Source organism: Schistocerca cancellata, chromosome 1 (genome assembly GCF_023864275.1).
Source record: "Schistocerca cancellata isolate TAMUIC-IGC-003103 chromosome 1, iqSchCanc2.1, whole genome shotgun sequence".
Classification (NCBI taxonomy): domain Eukaryota; kingdom Metazoa; phylum Arthropoda; class Insecta; order Orthoptera; family Acrididae; genus Schistocerca; species Schistocerca cancellata.
The window spans coordinates 1085849950-1085867380 of record NC_064626.1 but is presented as its reverse complement, the minus strand read 5'-3'; the positions used below and the strand labels follow the sequence as shown (position 1 = coordinate 1085867380).

General features: G+C 40.4%; 1 protein-coding gene across 1 annotated transcript in view; it reads right to left on the bottom strand.

The window, feature by feature from the left end:
- LOC126091166 (WD repeat-containing protein 46) overlaps window positions 1-17431 on the bottom strand; it is a 61520-nt gene that overhangs the window by 3281 nt on the left and 40808 nt on the right. Inside the window, exons 9-10 of the mRNA XM_049907040.1 lie at window positions 9291-9438; window positions 3996-4090 (exon numbers count right to left, since the gene is read on the bottom strand). Coding sequence (XP_049762997.1) covers window positions 3996-4090; window positions 9291-9438 — 243 coding nt within the window. The remainder of the gene's footprint in view (window positions 1-3995; window positions 4091-9290; window positions 9439-17431) is intronic.

Genomic DNA, 17431 nt, shown 5'->3' with positions numbered 1-17431 from the left:
GCCATGCCGCAAGCACTATCAGAATGAGACAAACAATGCATGACACAATATAGTAATGCATTTTCAGCTTAGAGTGACTTACGTAAACACCTATAACACAGAAAACGGCACTTATCAGATCAAAGCAAAATAAGCAATCGATTCAAACCAGACGAAGCACGTGAAAAAGGAAGAGTATCCGTGTAAATACGGACAGAGCGCCTGACGCATAGCAATGGCTACCTGGTAAAGCTTCCAACTGCTAAGCTTACGACTCAAACCAAACTACTGTAGCTGTATCGTCATTCATTCGACCTAAATTGAGTCTCATATTACAATGGACCAACTTTGTTTCAATTTGGAGGTGCGGCCTAAAACTTTTCTCCCCCCCCTTTGAATATCGAGTCTCAAATTTCAGGTGCGGCTTAGATTTGGGAATTTTTTTTTTTTCCTTTATTTCGAATCTCATTTTTCAGGTGCGGCTTAGATTCGAGTGCGGCTTAGATTCGAGTAAATATGGTAGGCACAATGAAAAAGAATACTTGAAATATTTAAGCTTTCAGATGACGTCCTTCCTCAGAAATAGAACATTTACAAATTCACACGACAACACACACACACACACACACACACACACACACACACACACACACACACACACACACACATACACACGCGCGCGCGGCTATTGTCTCCAGGCAAAGGAGGGATAGCAGGGTAGGGGTGCTAGCAAATGCTAGTGCTACCCATGGGAGAGTGCACAGTCATGGCGACATGATAGGGCTGCTAGGTGCAGTATTAGGAGGCTTCCTTGGGGTAGAAGATGAGTGAGAAAGGGGGAGAGGGAAGAGATGGCTATGAAGTGGCGAAGAGGAAAGGACCTGTACATGCATTGGCAGCAGAGAAGGCTTACTTGTACTCTAGTGCAAACAGGGAAGGGGATAGGCAGGTAGAGGACAGGAGCTAGCAAAGGTTGAAGATTGCTATGGGGACAAAGGATATGTCACAGGCAGAGTTCCCATCTGTGCAGTTCAGGAAAGCTTGTGTTGGTGGGAAGAATCTAAATGGCACAGGCTGTATAGCACTCATTAATGTGAAGCACACCATGCTGGGCAACATGTTCATGTTCAGAAACTGGGAGGTCCAGCAACCTCTTGGCTGTAGTGAAAGTAGCAATGTGATATATTAGGTTGGTGCATAATTTCATAGTGTTTTTCCATTGAAAGTAGCCTTGTAATCTATTAGGTTGGTTCATAGTGTTTTTCCATAAGATTCATAAACACAAATTGTACACAGAACAGAGATTTTAGTCATCAATAACATATTCTCCTTCACTATTCACAAAAGATCTGCCAATGTTGGGGTAACTTTTCAGTTCCACAACTGTAGAAATCACGTTTTTGAGGCGAAGAACTTGTCAAGCTATGTTCAGAGCACATTTTCATCTGGAAAGGAAGTTCCTTGTAGGCTGTTCGATAGCAGAAAAGGTGAAACTCTGAGAGTGGAAGATCAGGTGAATAAGGTGGGTGCAGAATGACCACCCAACTCCCGTACAGTGTCTTTGTCAGTCTAGCAGAATGTGGGCGGGCATCATCATGGATTAGCATCACTTCATGCAGTCTTCCTGATCATTGTTCTTGGATTGCACCTTCAAGAAAACTCATTTGTTGACAATAAATGTCAGCAATGATGGTTACACCTTGGGGAAGCAATCTGTAGTACATCACACTGCTGCTGCTCCATCAAGTGCATAACATTATGTTTTGCAGATATGGCCAGGTCTTTGTACCGGGAGTTGCTGCTTTGTCTGAGTTCAATCAGCCCTTTATTTACCATATGCTAGCATAAAGACACCATTTCTCATCACACGATACATAGGAATAGTTGGTGGTGTTCATGAGGCAATTGAAGATAAGCAAGCAGAGATGTACACATGGCCACCCACTGATTTTTTTGATTTTTGCTTAGAGATGTGTTACCAATACACCCGATTTTTGAAGGTTCCCCATTGCACGCAAATGTTACATGATGGTGGAATGATAACAATTCATCACATTTGCCTGTTCTCAACAACAATGATGTGGATCATTGTGGACTACTGTGTTTAAACAACCTTCATTAGACACTGAATGTTTTCCTGAACTTGAAGAGTCACTAATGACAAAATGTTCATCCTTAAAACAAGAACACCATTTTCTTGCCATGCTCTGTCCAATGGCATTATCCCCATACATGACACAGATATTTCTGACTTTTCTCCACTACTATCACCCTCTATTCAACTCAAATAGAAGAATATGTTGGAAATGTTCTGATTTCTTCACTTGGGACACCATTTTCTAGTGCCCATAGCTCCATTCACTATCTCCAAATGACAAAATATAAACTCAAATAGTAACAGTGAACTACAAATAAAAAATGACAATTGATAAATAAACCCACAGCAAGCACAATACCAACAAGGAAAACAAAAACACTACGAACTTATGCAGCAAACTAATACAATATAAACTTTAGTTGCACCTACTGTGCCACATTCTTTGTGGGCATGACTAGCAATCAGCTGTTTGCCTGGATAAATGGCCACTGCCAACTATGGCCAAGAGACAGCTGGACCACCAAGTTGTTGAACGTGCCACCCAACATGATGTGTTTCAAAAGAATGACCACTTCACAGCCAGTGCCATCTAGATTCTTCCCACCAACACCAATTTTTCTGAATTGTGCAAATGGGAACTCTCCTGTAGTGCCCTTGGCCTCAACCTTCACAACACTCTGCCCTCCACCTGATTATTCTCTTCCCTGCTCCCAATACAATGCTTTCTATTCTGGCAATGCACCTACAATTCCTTTTCTCTACTTCTGTCCCCTCCCCCTCCACCCAGCACAACCTCCTGATGCTGCACCCAGCAGCCCTACCCATCCACATCATGTCCCTGCACACTCCTATAGGCAGCACTAGCACCCTCTCCCACCCCTATCCTGCTAAAACTCCCCCTCCCCACTGCATGCCTCCTCCTGAATCCCCCATCCCACTAGATTGCTGCTCACATCAGACAAAGTTGCACTCGGGCCTTAGTGCCCAAGTAGCCATGTCAGTTATTGTTATTGTTATTGTTGTTACTGTGTGAAGATATGAGAGTTCTACATCTGAGAAAGTGCTTTGTTCAAAAGCATAAATATTTCTAATATTCTTTTTTTTGTTGTTGTGCCATCCTTTTCATACTGTTGTTACAGCTTTAGTTAATGTTTTTTAAGCTGTAATTCTGCTCTGAATATGCAATGAGAAAGTACTTTTTGTGTTTTTAAGTTATGTGTAGCTCCCAGGCGATGGAATAAGAACCTATGGAAGTACACAATAATGTAGTCCACCTATGGACTTGTGGCTGTCAACATAAAATTTTGAATCTGATTCACCAATATTGTAATAATTTACTGATTGCTACAGCAAGATCAGAGCTATGAATTAGCTTGTATCAAATGCTTCATTACACAAAAAGACAAAACAGATTGTTGCTTTGGGTTGTTTATTTTATTTTGATTATAGCTGACTTTTACTTGTAACCATTCAGTTATGAGTGATGAATGCGAAAGATTACTTATATCTCCAAATATTACACATCACTGTATACACAATGATATTGCACTGTAAGAAACAGAAAATGAACTAACTGTAAGCCTTCTCAGAAACTTTGGTACAATCTTTGTTAAGCACGTTTCAGTACACCCAAATTCATGATGAGGAAAATCTCACAAACAATAAAGCTTATATAGAGCTTACTGATGACTTTAAGATGCATAATTGGAGAAGCTGAATGACACTGGGACCATTCACAAATGTCTTCCTCAGTATAGTTCCACTTCAGGAATAAAATGATGACTAACATACAAGAGCTTTCAGAGCCTACTTAGAAAGGTATAATGTGGATATCTGTACAGGCAGTGGCATTTCCAGCTCAGCAATAGCGGTATTCTTGAGAAGATCATGAAAAATGTTGAATGGATATTATCAATACCTTCTCTAACAATGCCTTCACTTCTGCTTCTCGCCTCTGAGATTTGCTCTGGAATGGATTGCTCTCAAGTGCATCAAAATTTGGTTCTCCACTTCCTGAAACAAGAAAAAAAGCACACTTTATCACATGACACTGTGTAAATGACGGTTTCCCATTCTACCCTGAGAATAGAATAGGAAGAATTTACCTGAAACATAAGTAACCCTTAATAAATATCTCCTAACAGAGAATTAATACAGACACAGCATAAAAGTTAAGTTAGACTCGCGAAGCTGCGTCTCGTTTTTTTAATTTTCCCTTCATAAATATTCTCTAATGGCAGCTACCTGAAAATGAATTAACTGCCCACATCACCTCTTCTGTAGGAAAATTTTAAAGAATCCGTATGTAATTCGTATGATACATTTAGTTTTATACTCAGTAACTCCTGCATCCTCTGATATGCACTTTTCTACTGCATAGATTTTTGAGGTGGTAACTCAGATGATACACATTGCACAGAAGAAAACATAATAGTGACTTTCAGTTTTTAAACTGTATTTATTTTTCAAGCAGCAGAGTACTGAGAGTCACGAAACATTTCCAAAACTACAGCCTATTGTAGCCTCGGTGACTATGTGTTAACTGTGTGACCAGATCGTTTTGGCTAAGAAACAGCGTTGAAGTTAGCATAAACTCTTCACCTTTGGTTTGATGACACATTCATCAAGTCTTCAGCATTAAAGACAATCCTTGGTCACTTCTACTTAAAATATATGACACTCACAACGAGAAAAATAGTTTGTAATATATAAATTCAAACAATTTTAATATAGATTAGATACACAATAACGAGAATCTAAATGTCACTTCAAAGCAGATAATATTAACTTAAAAATCAAAGCATGTCACTTGACAGAACAGGTCTGTATGTTCATCTTGAAATCACACAGCCACTGTCACTGCTATGAAGATTTGGACGGAAAACATCAGTGGGAGAGGAACGGAGTTTCAGCACAGCTGACATGGCAACAACTGGCCCGATTGAAGGACTCACACTGTCATCTGTCTGAAGTTATTCAGCGAAACAATAAAAAACCTAATGCATACCAGTCAGTCAGTAGCTGAAAAGAACGTGCTTTTGTTTTCTAAATTGGAAAAAGTGCAGTTAATCATCTTGTTCGTAAAGCATCTAATTTATTCAGAGTTTATTGTTGTAAGCTACAGTTAGGTTTTGCTTTCGAGTGTAAAGACAAAAAAGTTTTGTGGGTATATAACATACTAATAAGCTACCTTCAGCTGCCTATGCAAGGAACTCATACTCTTAAATTCACTATGCAACACTGGAATATTTGACCTTGTATCTTATTGATAGTCATACTGTACATTCATCTTATCAGAAACTGAAGCCTTTTAAAGCTGAACAGTAAGTTAGTTGAAATGAGTGGAATTCATGGCGAGAATGATGACTAGCTATTTTCTTTTCCTGTTAATATTTCTCCTTCTATGATGTTCTTAAAAGGTTATATATATTTTTTTTGGAAAAAATATCAGAAACATTAAGTGCATGCAGGAATTCTGTAGGAATGTCTATGCTTTTGTATAGGTTCGCCATGGTATCACTGATTCATTTGTTGAACTGTCATTTTTTGTAGCTGAAATTGCTTGCTCATACAACCATTCTTTGTTTGCATATATTGCCTCTACAAACAGATACACCTTCTCAGTAAGTTGTGCCTCTATCTTTACTATGGCACATAACACATCAGTTAAGACGATTTTGCCGGAGTGAGAATCAATATCATATGTGCTGTTTCTCAATCGTAATTATGAAGAGAAACTGCAATCTTAAATTTATTTCCTTGAAAAGTACACTGATGTGAAAGCAACAATGCTCTAGTGATCACCATGATGCAATGATGACCACTTCTAACACTTTGTGACAAAGGAAGCTGGGATATTTTTGCTTCCCCTCTTGTTTTACCATCTGCCTCCTTAAAATTCATTTTTTCACTTTTAACCAATTACCATTAACATACGTGAGTATAATCTGCATTTTCATAAAGGGAAAGGTTGACCCTCAGGTCAAAGAATATACAGGGTGTCTACGTGGACAAGAAAAAAAAATTCCCGGATTTTTCCCGGATTTCCCGGTTAAAAACACAATTTCTCCCGGATGAAATTGCGTATAAAGCGGGTGAAAATACATCCGGGTTAAGTAACAGTATACTTTCCCTCGGAGGTATAAAACGTATCAGTCCTTTGAATCGTAAAGGTCTTATACCGGCGGAGGACGTCCCACCACTTTAGGAAACGAAATCCTGGAAAAACAATGCGTTTGGAAAGTTGTTTGATGCGAGACAACTATTTTCGTATTGCGAAAGTATTTACACAAATTCCACAAATTACAGCACGGTAGCTTCCGAAACTCTAAAATAGAGATTGCGTTGAGCGATGCACTTTTGTCAGCCAGTCATAGCTCATGTCACGTGACCTCGCTAGCGAATGACGGCGTTATTCAGAGCACGAGGCCTACGAGAAAGACAGGCCGTGGCGCCTACGTTACGAAGTTACGCTGAGCTCGCTCAACTCAGCTAAGTGCGTTTCTACACCGGTTGACTCGTAAGCAGATGTGCATGTACGAACGAGAATTGCATCGTCTATTGGCATCCACTGTTATTAGTCCTACAATAATAAGAAGTCCGTAGGCCTACTAACAGGCTCTAATTTGGCAATTAAAATCGTGCCAAAATGATTATCAGTTGCGTAGAAAAGTCGAAGTGTTCTGGCATGAAGAGACTTGTGACATTGCTCAGTAACACATTATGCACATTTTTTTGAAGGTCCATTACACTTTTTGGCATCGATTGCATAATTTTTTATCTATGAAAGAACAACATTAAATATGAAAACTAACCTGAAGCTCGGTCTTTTTTTAGCGTGTGTTACATGTTAAGTCATATCAAATACAAATGTGCCGGTAAAATTTTAAATAGTGGCATAAATGACTTATCTTCTGGGCCCGACAGTTTTCAAATGGCTGATCCTCAAAGTGTTACGTTTTGAATGAGAGTTATAATGCCCTGTGATTTAAGAAATTCACTGCACATTCTCACACGTAACATAAATCATCTTGCAAGGAAATTTACTTTGAAAGTAACGCATCTCAAGCCACTGTTCGTAATATTTTCTTCTGATCTGTTAGAAATTTAAACAATTGTGACGTCACGCACATCGAATGCACGTTAGTTGTTACGGACGTACTGCATAATCTTCGATCTAAAGCCTTTGACACTTTTCGGTGTCGGCAAACTGGTCTGTGCATTGTGTAAATTACCCATTTTCTATCCAACTAAACTTTTATTTTGGTGTTATTCTCTGATTTATGTTTCATTGCTGCAGTATTATTCAGCAGTAGTGGACTAAAGTTCTTTGTCAGCGTATCTGATCTTACACGTCAAACCTACAAAACTAACTGAAATCTAAAACAATGAAAAATCCCGGAATTCTAAAAAATTCCCGGGTTTTTCCCGGATCTCCCGGATGTCCCGGGCCGTATACACCCTGAATATAACACCAGATTGAATTTTGTGCTTAGGTTTATGTATGTACTTTTGACTATTCCTAGTTAGTATCTTTCGTTATAGGGTGAAATTAGTAATTGTTTCGTAACTTAAATTCTATTGTTGACTTATATACAAATATAAATTCTGCACTAATTATAAACATTTGGAAGACAAAACACTGGCATTCTTTAAGTACTTATTTGGCTCTATTCGAAAACATGTTAGCAAAGCCAGCCCTTAATTCCAAAGTAATTACAAGTTCTGTCAAAAGTATTGTTTGCATAACTAAATCTGTTAATTTCATGATCTAAACAAATAATACAGCTTAACCCTTGTAGTAGAAGAAATTGTTAAAAAGACGGAATTTTTTGATGTATTCAGTTAATTTAATGAGTTAAGTTGTAATTGTAATTTCTGTAAATTAAACATCAAACAATGTGTAGTTTCAGGGCCTATTTTTGTGATGATATATAAGGGCCCGATTTTTGGTCCCGAGACAGTCAGTCCATGGCTGAGTTTCAGACGAGGTTAGATCAACAACAATGCATTCACTTAACTGTGGAATAAGTGTAATAGGCCATGTGCTAAAACAATGACAGAGTCTGTTCAATATGTACCGTATTATACGGCAAGAACTATGGGATTACGTTTTTACTGCTTGTAGTGGTTCAACAGTAAACTATTGTAGTAACGTGTTGGTGTTTGCCTCAAACTATTAATGAGGCTTATCGAAAGTTAAACAGTAGTGCACTGGCCATATAACTGTGTATTATTTGGGGGTTGTGAACAGTGAAAGTAAAGAACTGTGAAACACAAATGTGCACCTGTCGGCTGCATCATTTAAAGTAGCCAGTGTTGAACTTCTACCCCCTGTTTTTTCAGCCAGTGTAGCAATGCAGTATGTTGACACCAAGGTCAATCAACGAAGAAATAAAGCAGGTGAATATCACAACTTGTACCTCCACAACCACAACAGCTATTATAGCACAACTACTACAGCACACAATGGTGGCACCAAATGTAACACCCGATTCAAAAAGAAGCGGTTGGTGGTGGGTTGTTTTGGAGGTATCATCAACTTCATCCACAAACACTAAGTTTTATATGTATTTTAGGAGTAAAGGAGACTACTCACTGAACAGTAAAGGCGTTCAGTCACTGACAGAGACTTTCATTCTTTTTTATGTGCCTGTTGATGACTTCATGCCTTTCCTATTCACCAAGCGGTCTACTCTATATCCAGATTATTTACATTCTACCAGAACTTTGCTTACAATATTTATGAATTATAAAAAGGTGCTGATTTTTCCGGAGGTGAGTGTGTCCCTTTGTGGTTAGATGTGATCACTATAAATCTTAAACTGACTCCCCCTCCACCTTTTGGCATGAAACTCACAAATAATATACAGAACATAATCTGTACAAAGATGGTTGTTTAGTGTAATAAAAGGCTGAAATTTCTGACTTAAGTATGATAGTACTAGAGCGGACTTACTTTTATATGTAACACTTTAGAGTTTGAAATATGCACTTAGGATTAACAAATGAAATGAGATTTGAACCATCTAAACACTTTATTTTAATGTGTGTGACAATGTTGAAGTGAATTAAATTGACAAGTCATGGATAAAAAAAGGTGTACACCCACAATATGGACGGAAAATAGCACTTAAAATATTGCAAAAAATGTTGTTGACAACATATAGGTATTCAACTTGTCAGCTACAAAACTGAAGATTTTTGTACTTACCTGGTACAAGAAGGCTGCTGAAGCCACCTGCTGTTGCTACACCGAGAACATCCTCATATGGACAAAACTGTAAGTTTCCTATAGTTTTACCAACTTGATGACGGATGTACGGTTTTTCAGCTGTCGATCTGATGCAGTCCCTGTATACCTGTATCAATGATTCAAATGTAGCTAAATGCTTTACATGTTCTAACTAAATTATAAGGGGACATCAAAACCACCATCAAAGAAGTTCATCACTTAAAGCTACCCATTTGTCCTCTACTGCATTCCTTTCCTGTGCTCTAGTCAACTGTTGCCAAATGCACTTTCTGAAACTCTCAACAAACTCTGGTTTGTTCAACTTATCCAGGTCTCATTTCCTTAATTGCCTACCTTTTTCTAATTTCTTAAGTTTTAATCTACAGTTCATACCCAACAAATTGTGATCAGAGTCCACAATAGCCCCTGGAAATGTCTTACAATTTAAATCTGGTTCGTAAATGTCTGTCTAACCATTATATAATCAATCTGAAATCTTTTAGAGTCTCTTGTTCTCTTCCACATATAAAACCTTCTTTTATGATTCTTACACCAACTGTTAGGATGATTTAATTAAGCTCTGTGCAAAATTCTACAGGGCTGCTTCCTTTTTCATTCCTTTCCTCCAGTCCTTATTCATCTGTTACTTTTTCTTCTCTTCCTTTTCCTATTATCAAATTCCAGTCCCCCATAACAATCAAATTTTCATCTCCTTTAAACATCCGAGTAATTTCTTTCACCTCATTATACATTTCTTTAATCTCTTCATTATCTGTGGTGCTAGTTGGCATAAAAGCTCATACTGCAGCAGTACTTGTGGGCTTCGTGTCTATCTTGGCTAGCTTACCCGTATTCCTATCTTCTTCTTCATTGTCCAACCCACTCCTGCATTACCCTTATTTGACTTTGTATTTATGGTAAAAATACTCAGATCATAAATTATTTCCAACCTATTTGAATGTTTAACCTTGAGCATTGTTTATTGTCTACATCAATACTCTGCAAGCAACCTGACTGTACAGTGGAGAGTACTTCTGGCACCACTAACTGATCCATCTTCCCTCATCTGCTCGTGAGTGGAGCATGGGAAGAATGAATGTCAGTACATTTCTGTATTAGTTCTAATTTCTCAAATTTTCTTGCTGCAGTCATTTTGCAAGCTGTGGGAGGAAGTAATATGTTCTTCACATCTTCGCAGAAAGTATTCTCTTGGAATTTCAACAGGAGACCTCTCCGTGATGCACAACGCCTCTCTTGTAGTGTCTGCCATTGGAGTTTGTTGAGCAAGTCTGTAACACTATTGCAATGACCAAACGACTCAATGATGAAATGTGTCACTCTGCAATGACTCTTCCTTCTTATTCCTTACTGTCAGTCCTATCTGGTAAGGGTCTCAGACTGATGAACAATCAGTTAAACAAGCTCCTTGTAAGCCAGTCCTTTGTGGATGAGTTACATTTCCTTAAGATACTTCCTACTAATCTGTCTGGCATCTGCTTTTCCTACTATTTGTTTTATGTGGTCATGGCAGTTTTTCCTAGATATTTTAGAGTAGATACCGTTTCCAGCTATTTGTAATCAATGGTGTAGTTGTACAGTAGTGGATTTCTTTTCCTATGGATGTGCAATATGTTACATTTATTGACATTCAAGGTCAACTGCCACAGCCTGCATCATTCGTCAATCCTCTGTAGATAATTCTGCAACTCCATACTGCCTTCTGGCATTGCTACTTTCTTACAAACAACAGTGTCATCTGCAAACTGTCTTAAAGAGCTTCTGATGCTTTCTACTAGATCATTTACAGATACAGTAAACAGTAATAGTCCTATGACCCTTCTTTGGGCTACTCCAGAAATTACCTTTTCCTCTGTCAATTCTGCTCTGTTAAGAGCGATGTGTTGAGTTCTATCTACTAGGAAGTCTTGAATTCTGTTGCACATTTGATTCAATACTCAGTAAGTTCATAATTTTTTCACTAAATAGCAGTGCAGGACAGTGTCAAATGCCTTTTTGAAGTCAAGGACATGGCATCAACTTGAGTCCTGTTGTCTTCAGCACTATGGATTTCATGGAGAAACAGAGTGAGCTCAGTTTCACAGGAAGAAAGGAAGGAATACTGGGTTTAATGCCCCATCAATATCAAGGTCATTACAGACAGAGCACAAACTCAGATGGTGTTAAGGATGGGGAAGAAAATTGGCTGTGCCCTTTCAAAGGAAACATCCAGGCATTTGCCTAAAGCTATTTAGGGAAACCATGGAAAACCTAAATCTTGATGGCCGGATGCAAGTTTGAACGAGTTTCACAGGACCTCTGTTATGGCAGAATACATGTCGATTTTTATACAGGAGATTTTTAGTCTCCAAAAAAGTCATAATTTTTTAGCATAAAACAGTGTCAAATGCCTTTTTTTACCAGATATAGACTGGGACACTCAGATGTTTAGGACGGGTGGTAGGGACAGAGCATCGAGTGACATTATACTGAGTGCACTATCTGAAAATTACCTCGAGCAATTAAACAGAGAACCGACTCGTGGAGATAACATCTTGGACCTACTGGTAACAAACAGACCCGAACTTTTCAACTCTGTACGTGCAGAACAGGGAATCAGTGATCATAAGGCCGTTGCAGCATCCCTGAATATGGAAGTTACTAGGAATATAAAAAAAGGGCGGAAGGTTTATCTGTTTAGCAAGAGTAATAGAAGGCAGATTTCAGACTACCTAACAGATCAAAGCGAAAATTTCTATTCCGACACTGACAATGTTGAGTGTTTATGGAAAAAGTTCAAGGCAATCGTAAAATGCGTTTTAGACAGGTACGTGCCGAGTAAAATTGTGAGGGACGGGAAAAACCCACCGTGGTACAACAACAAATTTAGGAAACTACTGCGAAAGCAAAGAAAGCTTCACTGCAAGTTTAAACGCAGCCAAAACCTCTCAGACAAACAGAAGCTAAACGATGTCAAAGTTAGCGTAAGGAGGGCTATGCGTGAAGCGTTCAGTGAATTCGAAAGTAAAACTCTATGTACCGACTTGACAGAAAATCCTAGGAAGTTCTGGTCTTACGTTAAATCATTAAGTGGCTCGAAACAGCATATCCAGACACTCCGGGATGATGATGGCATTGAAACAGAGGATGACAAGCGTAAAGCTGAAATACTAAACACCTTTTTCCAAAGCTGTTTCACAGAGGAAGACCGCACTGCAGTTCCTTCTCTAAATCCTCGCACAAACGAAAAAATGGCTGACATCGAAATAAGTGTCCAAGGAATAGAAAAGCAACTGGAATCACTCAACAGAGGAAAGTCCACTGGACCTGACGGGATACCAATTCGATTCTACACAGAGTACGCGAAAGAACTTGCCCCCCTTCTAACAGCCGTGTACCGCAAGTCTTTAGAGGAACGGAAGGTTCCAAATGATTGGAAAAGAGCACAGGTAGTCCCAGTCTTCAAGAAGGGTCGTCGAGCAGATGCGCAAAACTATAGACCTATATCTCTGACGTCGATCTGTTGTAGAATTTTAGAACATGTTTTTTGCTCGAATATCATGTCGTTCTTGGAAACTCAGAATCTACTATGTAGGAATCAACATGGATTCCGGAAACAGCGATCGTGTGAGACCCAACTCGGTTTATTTGTTCATGAGACCCAGAAAATATTAGATACAGGCTCCCAGGTAGATGCTATTTTTCTTGACTTCCGGAAGGCGTTCGATACAGTTCCGCACTGTCGCCTGATAAACAAAGTAAGAGCCTATGGAATATCAGACCAGCTGTGTGGCTGGATTGAAGAGTTTTTAGCAAACAGAACACAGCATGTTGTTATCAATGGAGAGACGTCTACAGACGTTAAAGTAACCTCTGGCATGCCACAGGGGAGTGTTATGGGACCATTGCTTTTCACAATATATATAAATGACCTAGTAGATAGTGTCGGAAATTCCATGTGGCTTTTCGCGGATGATGCTGTAATATACAGAGAAGTTGCAGCATTAGAAAATTGTAGCGAAATGCAGGAAGATCTGCAGCGGATAGGCACTTGGTGCAGGGAGTGGCAACTGACCCTTAACATAGACAAATGTAATGTATTGCGAATACATAGAAAGAAGGATCCTTTATTGTATGATTATATGATAGCGGAACAAACACTGGTAGCAGTTACTTCTGTAAAATATCTGGGAGTATGTGTGCGGAACGATTTGAAGTGGAATGATCATATAAAATTAATTGTTGGTAAGGCGGGTACCAGGTTGAGATTCATTGGGAGAGTCCTTAGAAAATGTAGTCCATCAACAAAGGAGGTGGCTTACAAAACACTCGTTCGACCTATACTTGAGTATTGCTCATCAGTGTGGGATCCGTACCAGATCGAGTTGACAGAGGAGATAGAGAAGATTCAGAGAAGAGCGGCGCGTTTCGTCACAGGGTTATTTGGTAACCGTGATAGCGTTACGGAGATGTTTAACAAACTCAAGTGGCAGACTCTGCAAGAGAGGCGCTCTGCATTGCGGTGTAGCTTGCTCGCCAGGTTTCGAGAGGGTGCGTTTCTGGATGTTGGTATCAAATATATTGCTTCCCCCTACTTATACCTCCCGAGGAGATCACGAATGTAAAATTAGAGAGATTAGAGCGCGCACAGAGGCTTTCAGACAGTCGTTCTTCCCGCGAACCATACGCGACTGGAACAGGAAAGGGAGGTAATGACAGTGGCACGTAAAGTGCCCTCCGCCACACACCGTTGGGTGGCTTGCGGAGTATAAATGTAGATGTAGATGTAGCCATAATTCTACAACAGACTGACGGCAATGGTGTAGGCCTATAATTATGAGCATCTGTCCAATGGCAATTTTTCCAGTCACTAGGTATCCTTTGCTGCTCCAGCAAACTAAAATAAACTGCTGCTAAAAGGAAGCAAGTTCTTTGGCATAAACTTTGTCAAATGTTACATGTATCTCATTTGGCTCTGATGACTTTCCACTGCTACGCAACTGTAGTTCTTTCTCTATCCTGCGACTGGTTCTCTCAATATCTGCCATTTCAACATTCATATGATGATTGAAAGGAGGGCAGTATTATCATCTGCTACAGTGAAACAATTTCAGATGACTGGTTTTTGGTGTAGCAGCCTTCTCTCTGTTAGCTCTCATTTCAGTGCCAGTATGGTCAATGAGTGACTGAATGGACATTTCAAACAGCCTACTGAATTTACGTAAAACCCACACTTCTTACAGTTCTTAGTCAGATTAGTTGACAAAATTTTACTTTTGCTGCAAATGAAACCTTGATTCATTTAAATTGAATGGGTAAGTCATTTGAGATCATTGGTATACGGGGTGTGAGAAAGACCTCTCCAACCGCTGGATCTGTGATACAGCAGCTTCAATAGCACTATTTCACATAGTTTTGGACAATTCACATTCCATAGTAGTATTCTAATCATAACTGATAGTCATAAATATAAATTTCCCAATATATAGGCTTCCTGTTCAAACAAACTGCGAGGAAGAAAACGAAACTGCACATTTTCACAGCACAGCATAGCATTTTCTTTCTGGAAGTCAGTTTTAGCAGACAACCTGTACACTGTTGTTAAAAAATATATAGCCTATGTCGATGTGAATGTTTATTAGACAGTATTATGAAAAGGATGAGACTGCTACTCACCATACAGCCGAGACGTCGAGTCGCAGACATCTTTTAGTTATGCCTGCTTGTGACTCAGCATCTCTCCTTATGGTGAGTAGCAATCTATCATTTTCATAATATTATCATTATTCCACAGTATTAGTAGTCTTTTTATTGTGCCTGTCTGCAAGTCAGCATTTCCACTCTATGGTGAGTAATAATCTATCCTTTTCATAATATTGTAATTATTCCATCCTGGATTTTCCCTTGTTTGAATGTTTATTAGAGTATTGTGTAAAAAGTTAAAGTAAGTCTGACCAACACTTTTTCAAGATTTTTGGAAACAATGTTTCTCCATTTATATATTAGCACAAATATATATTTCCTGTTTCCTAAGGTAACTGTTAAAACACAGGTACTACTATTTGTTGGTGTGTGTGGCGTGCACAGTAGCATCGAGTTGTCCACCAGGAAAACACAGTTCAACACTGAGGAATGTAGCATGAACTGAATTTTAGAAAATGTACAAAATGAATCTCATCTAAGGAAGTTTAAAAGTTAAATCCTGATCTGGAGTCAGATGATGAAAGTATCATCATTATATCACCACCAAACAAAAGGCTGATCGTTCCCTGGCCCCTCTCTAGAGGATCTGTTAAAAGCTTGACAGAAGAGGAAGCCATTTTGGATGTTCATGCCTATCCCAGATGCTACCCATTAAGTACAATACTTCTTTATACACTCCTGGAAATTGAAATAAGAACACCATGAATTCATTGTCCCAGGAAGGGGAAACTTTATTGACACATTCCTGGGGTCAGATACATCACATGATCACACTGACAGAACCACAGGCACATAGACACAGGCAACAGAGCATGCACAATGTCGGCACTAGTACAGTGTATATCCACCTTTCGCAGCAATGCAGGCTGCTATTCTCCCATGGAGACGATCGTAGAGATGCTGGATGTAGTCCTGTGGAATGGCTTGCCATGCCATTTCCACCTGGCGCCTCAGTTGGACCAGCGTTCGTGCTGGACGTGCAGACCGCGTGAGACGACGCTTCATCCAGTCCCAAACATGCTCAATGGGGGACAGATCCGGAGATCTTGCTGGCCAGGGTAGTTGACTTACACCTTCTAGAGCACGTTGGGTGGCACGGGATACATGCGGACGTGCATTGTCCTGTTGGAACAGCAAGTTCCCTTGCCGGTCTAGGAATGGTAGAACGATGGGTTCGATGACGGTTTGGATGTACCGTGCACTATTCAGTGTCCCCTCAACGATCACCAGTGGTGTACGGCCAGTGTAGGAGATCGCTCCCCACACCATGATGCCGGGTGTTGGCCCTGTGTGCCTCGGTCATATGCAGTCCTGATTGTGGCGCTCACTTGCACGGCGCCAAACACGCATACGACCATCATTGGCACCAAGGCAGAAGCGACTCTCATCGCTGAAGACGACACGTCTCCATTCGTCCCTCCATTCACGCCTGTCGCGACACCACTGGAGGCGGGCTGCACGATGTTGGGGCGTGAGCGGAAGACGGCCTAACGGTGTGCGGGACCGTAGCCCAGCTTCATGGAGACGGTTGCGAATGGTCCTCGCCGATACCCCAGGAGCAACAGTGTCCCTAATTTGCTGGGAAGTGGCGGTGCGGTCCCCTACGGCACTGCGTAGGATCCTACGGTCTTGGCATGCATCCGTGCGTCGCTGCGGTCCGGTCCCAGGTCAACGGGCACGTGCACCTTCCGCCGACCACTGGCGACAACATCGATGTACTGTGGAGACCTCACGCCCCACGTGTTGAGCAATTCGGCGGTACGTCCACCCGGCCTCCCGCATGCCCACTATACGCCCTCGCTCAAAGTCCGTCAACTGCACATACGGTTCACGTCCACGCTGTCGCGGCATGCTACCAGTGTTAAAGACTGCGATGGAGCTCTGTATGCCACGGCAAACTGGCTGACACTGACGGCGGCGGTGCACAAATGCTGCGCAGCTAGCGCCATTCGACGGCCAACACCGCGGATCCTGGTGTGTCCGCTGTGCCGTGCGTGTGATCATTGCTTGTACAGCCCTCTCGCAGTGTCCGGAGCAAGTATGGTGGGTCTGACACACCGGTGTCAATGTGTTCTTTTTTCCATTTCCAGGAGTGTATTTTAGTAATAGTTTCATTTTGGTAAACACATTTCACTGCAGTTCAATATATGAAGTTATTGGTGAACTCAAAAACCACTCTCAAACTAAAGTTACAGGAGAGCAATGAGCAACTGAGATATCTTGGTTGTACACTGTATTAATAAAAGATAAAGTAGTCATCAATAAGCAGATTGGTTTGATCATCATTGTGTTTAATTAGGCACAGTGATATTGGTGATAGATTACAAGTGCTTTCCTCTAACAGCTGAGGCTTTTTATACAGTAAACAGACCTCCTGAATGACTCGGCCACATTTAGTGAAAGAAGACAAACTTTCAAAC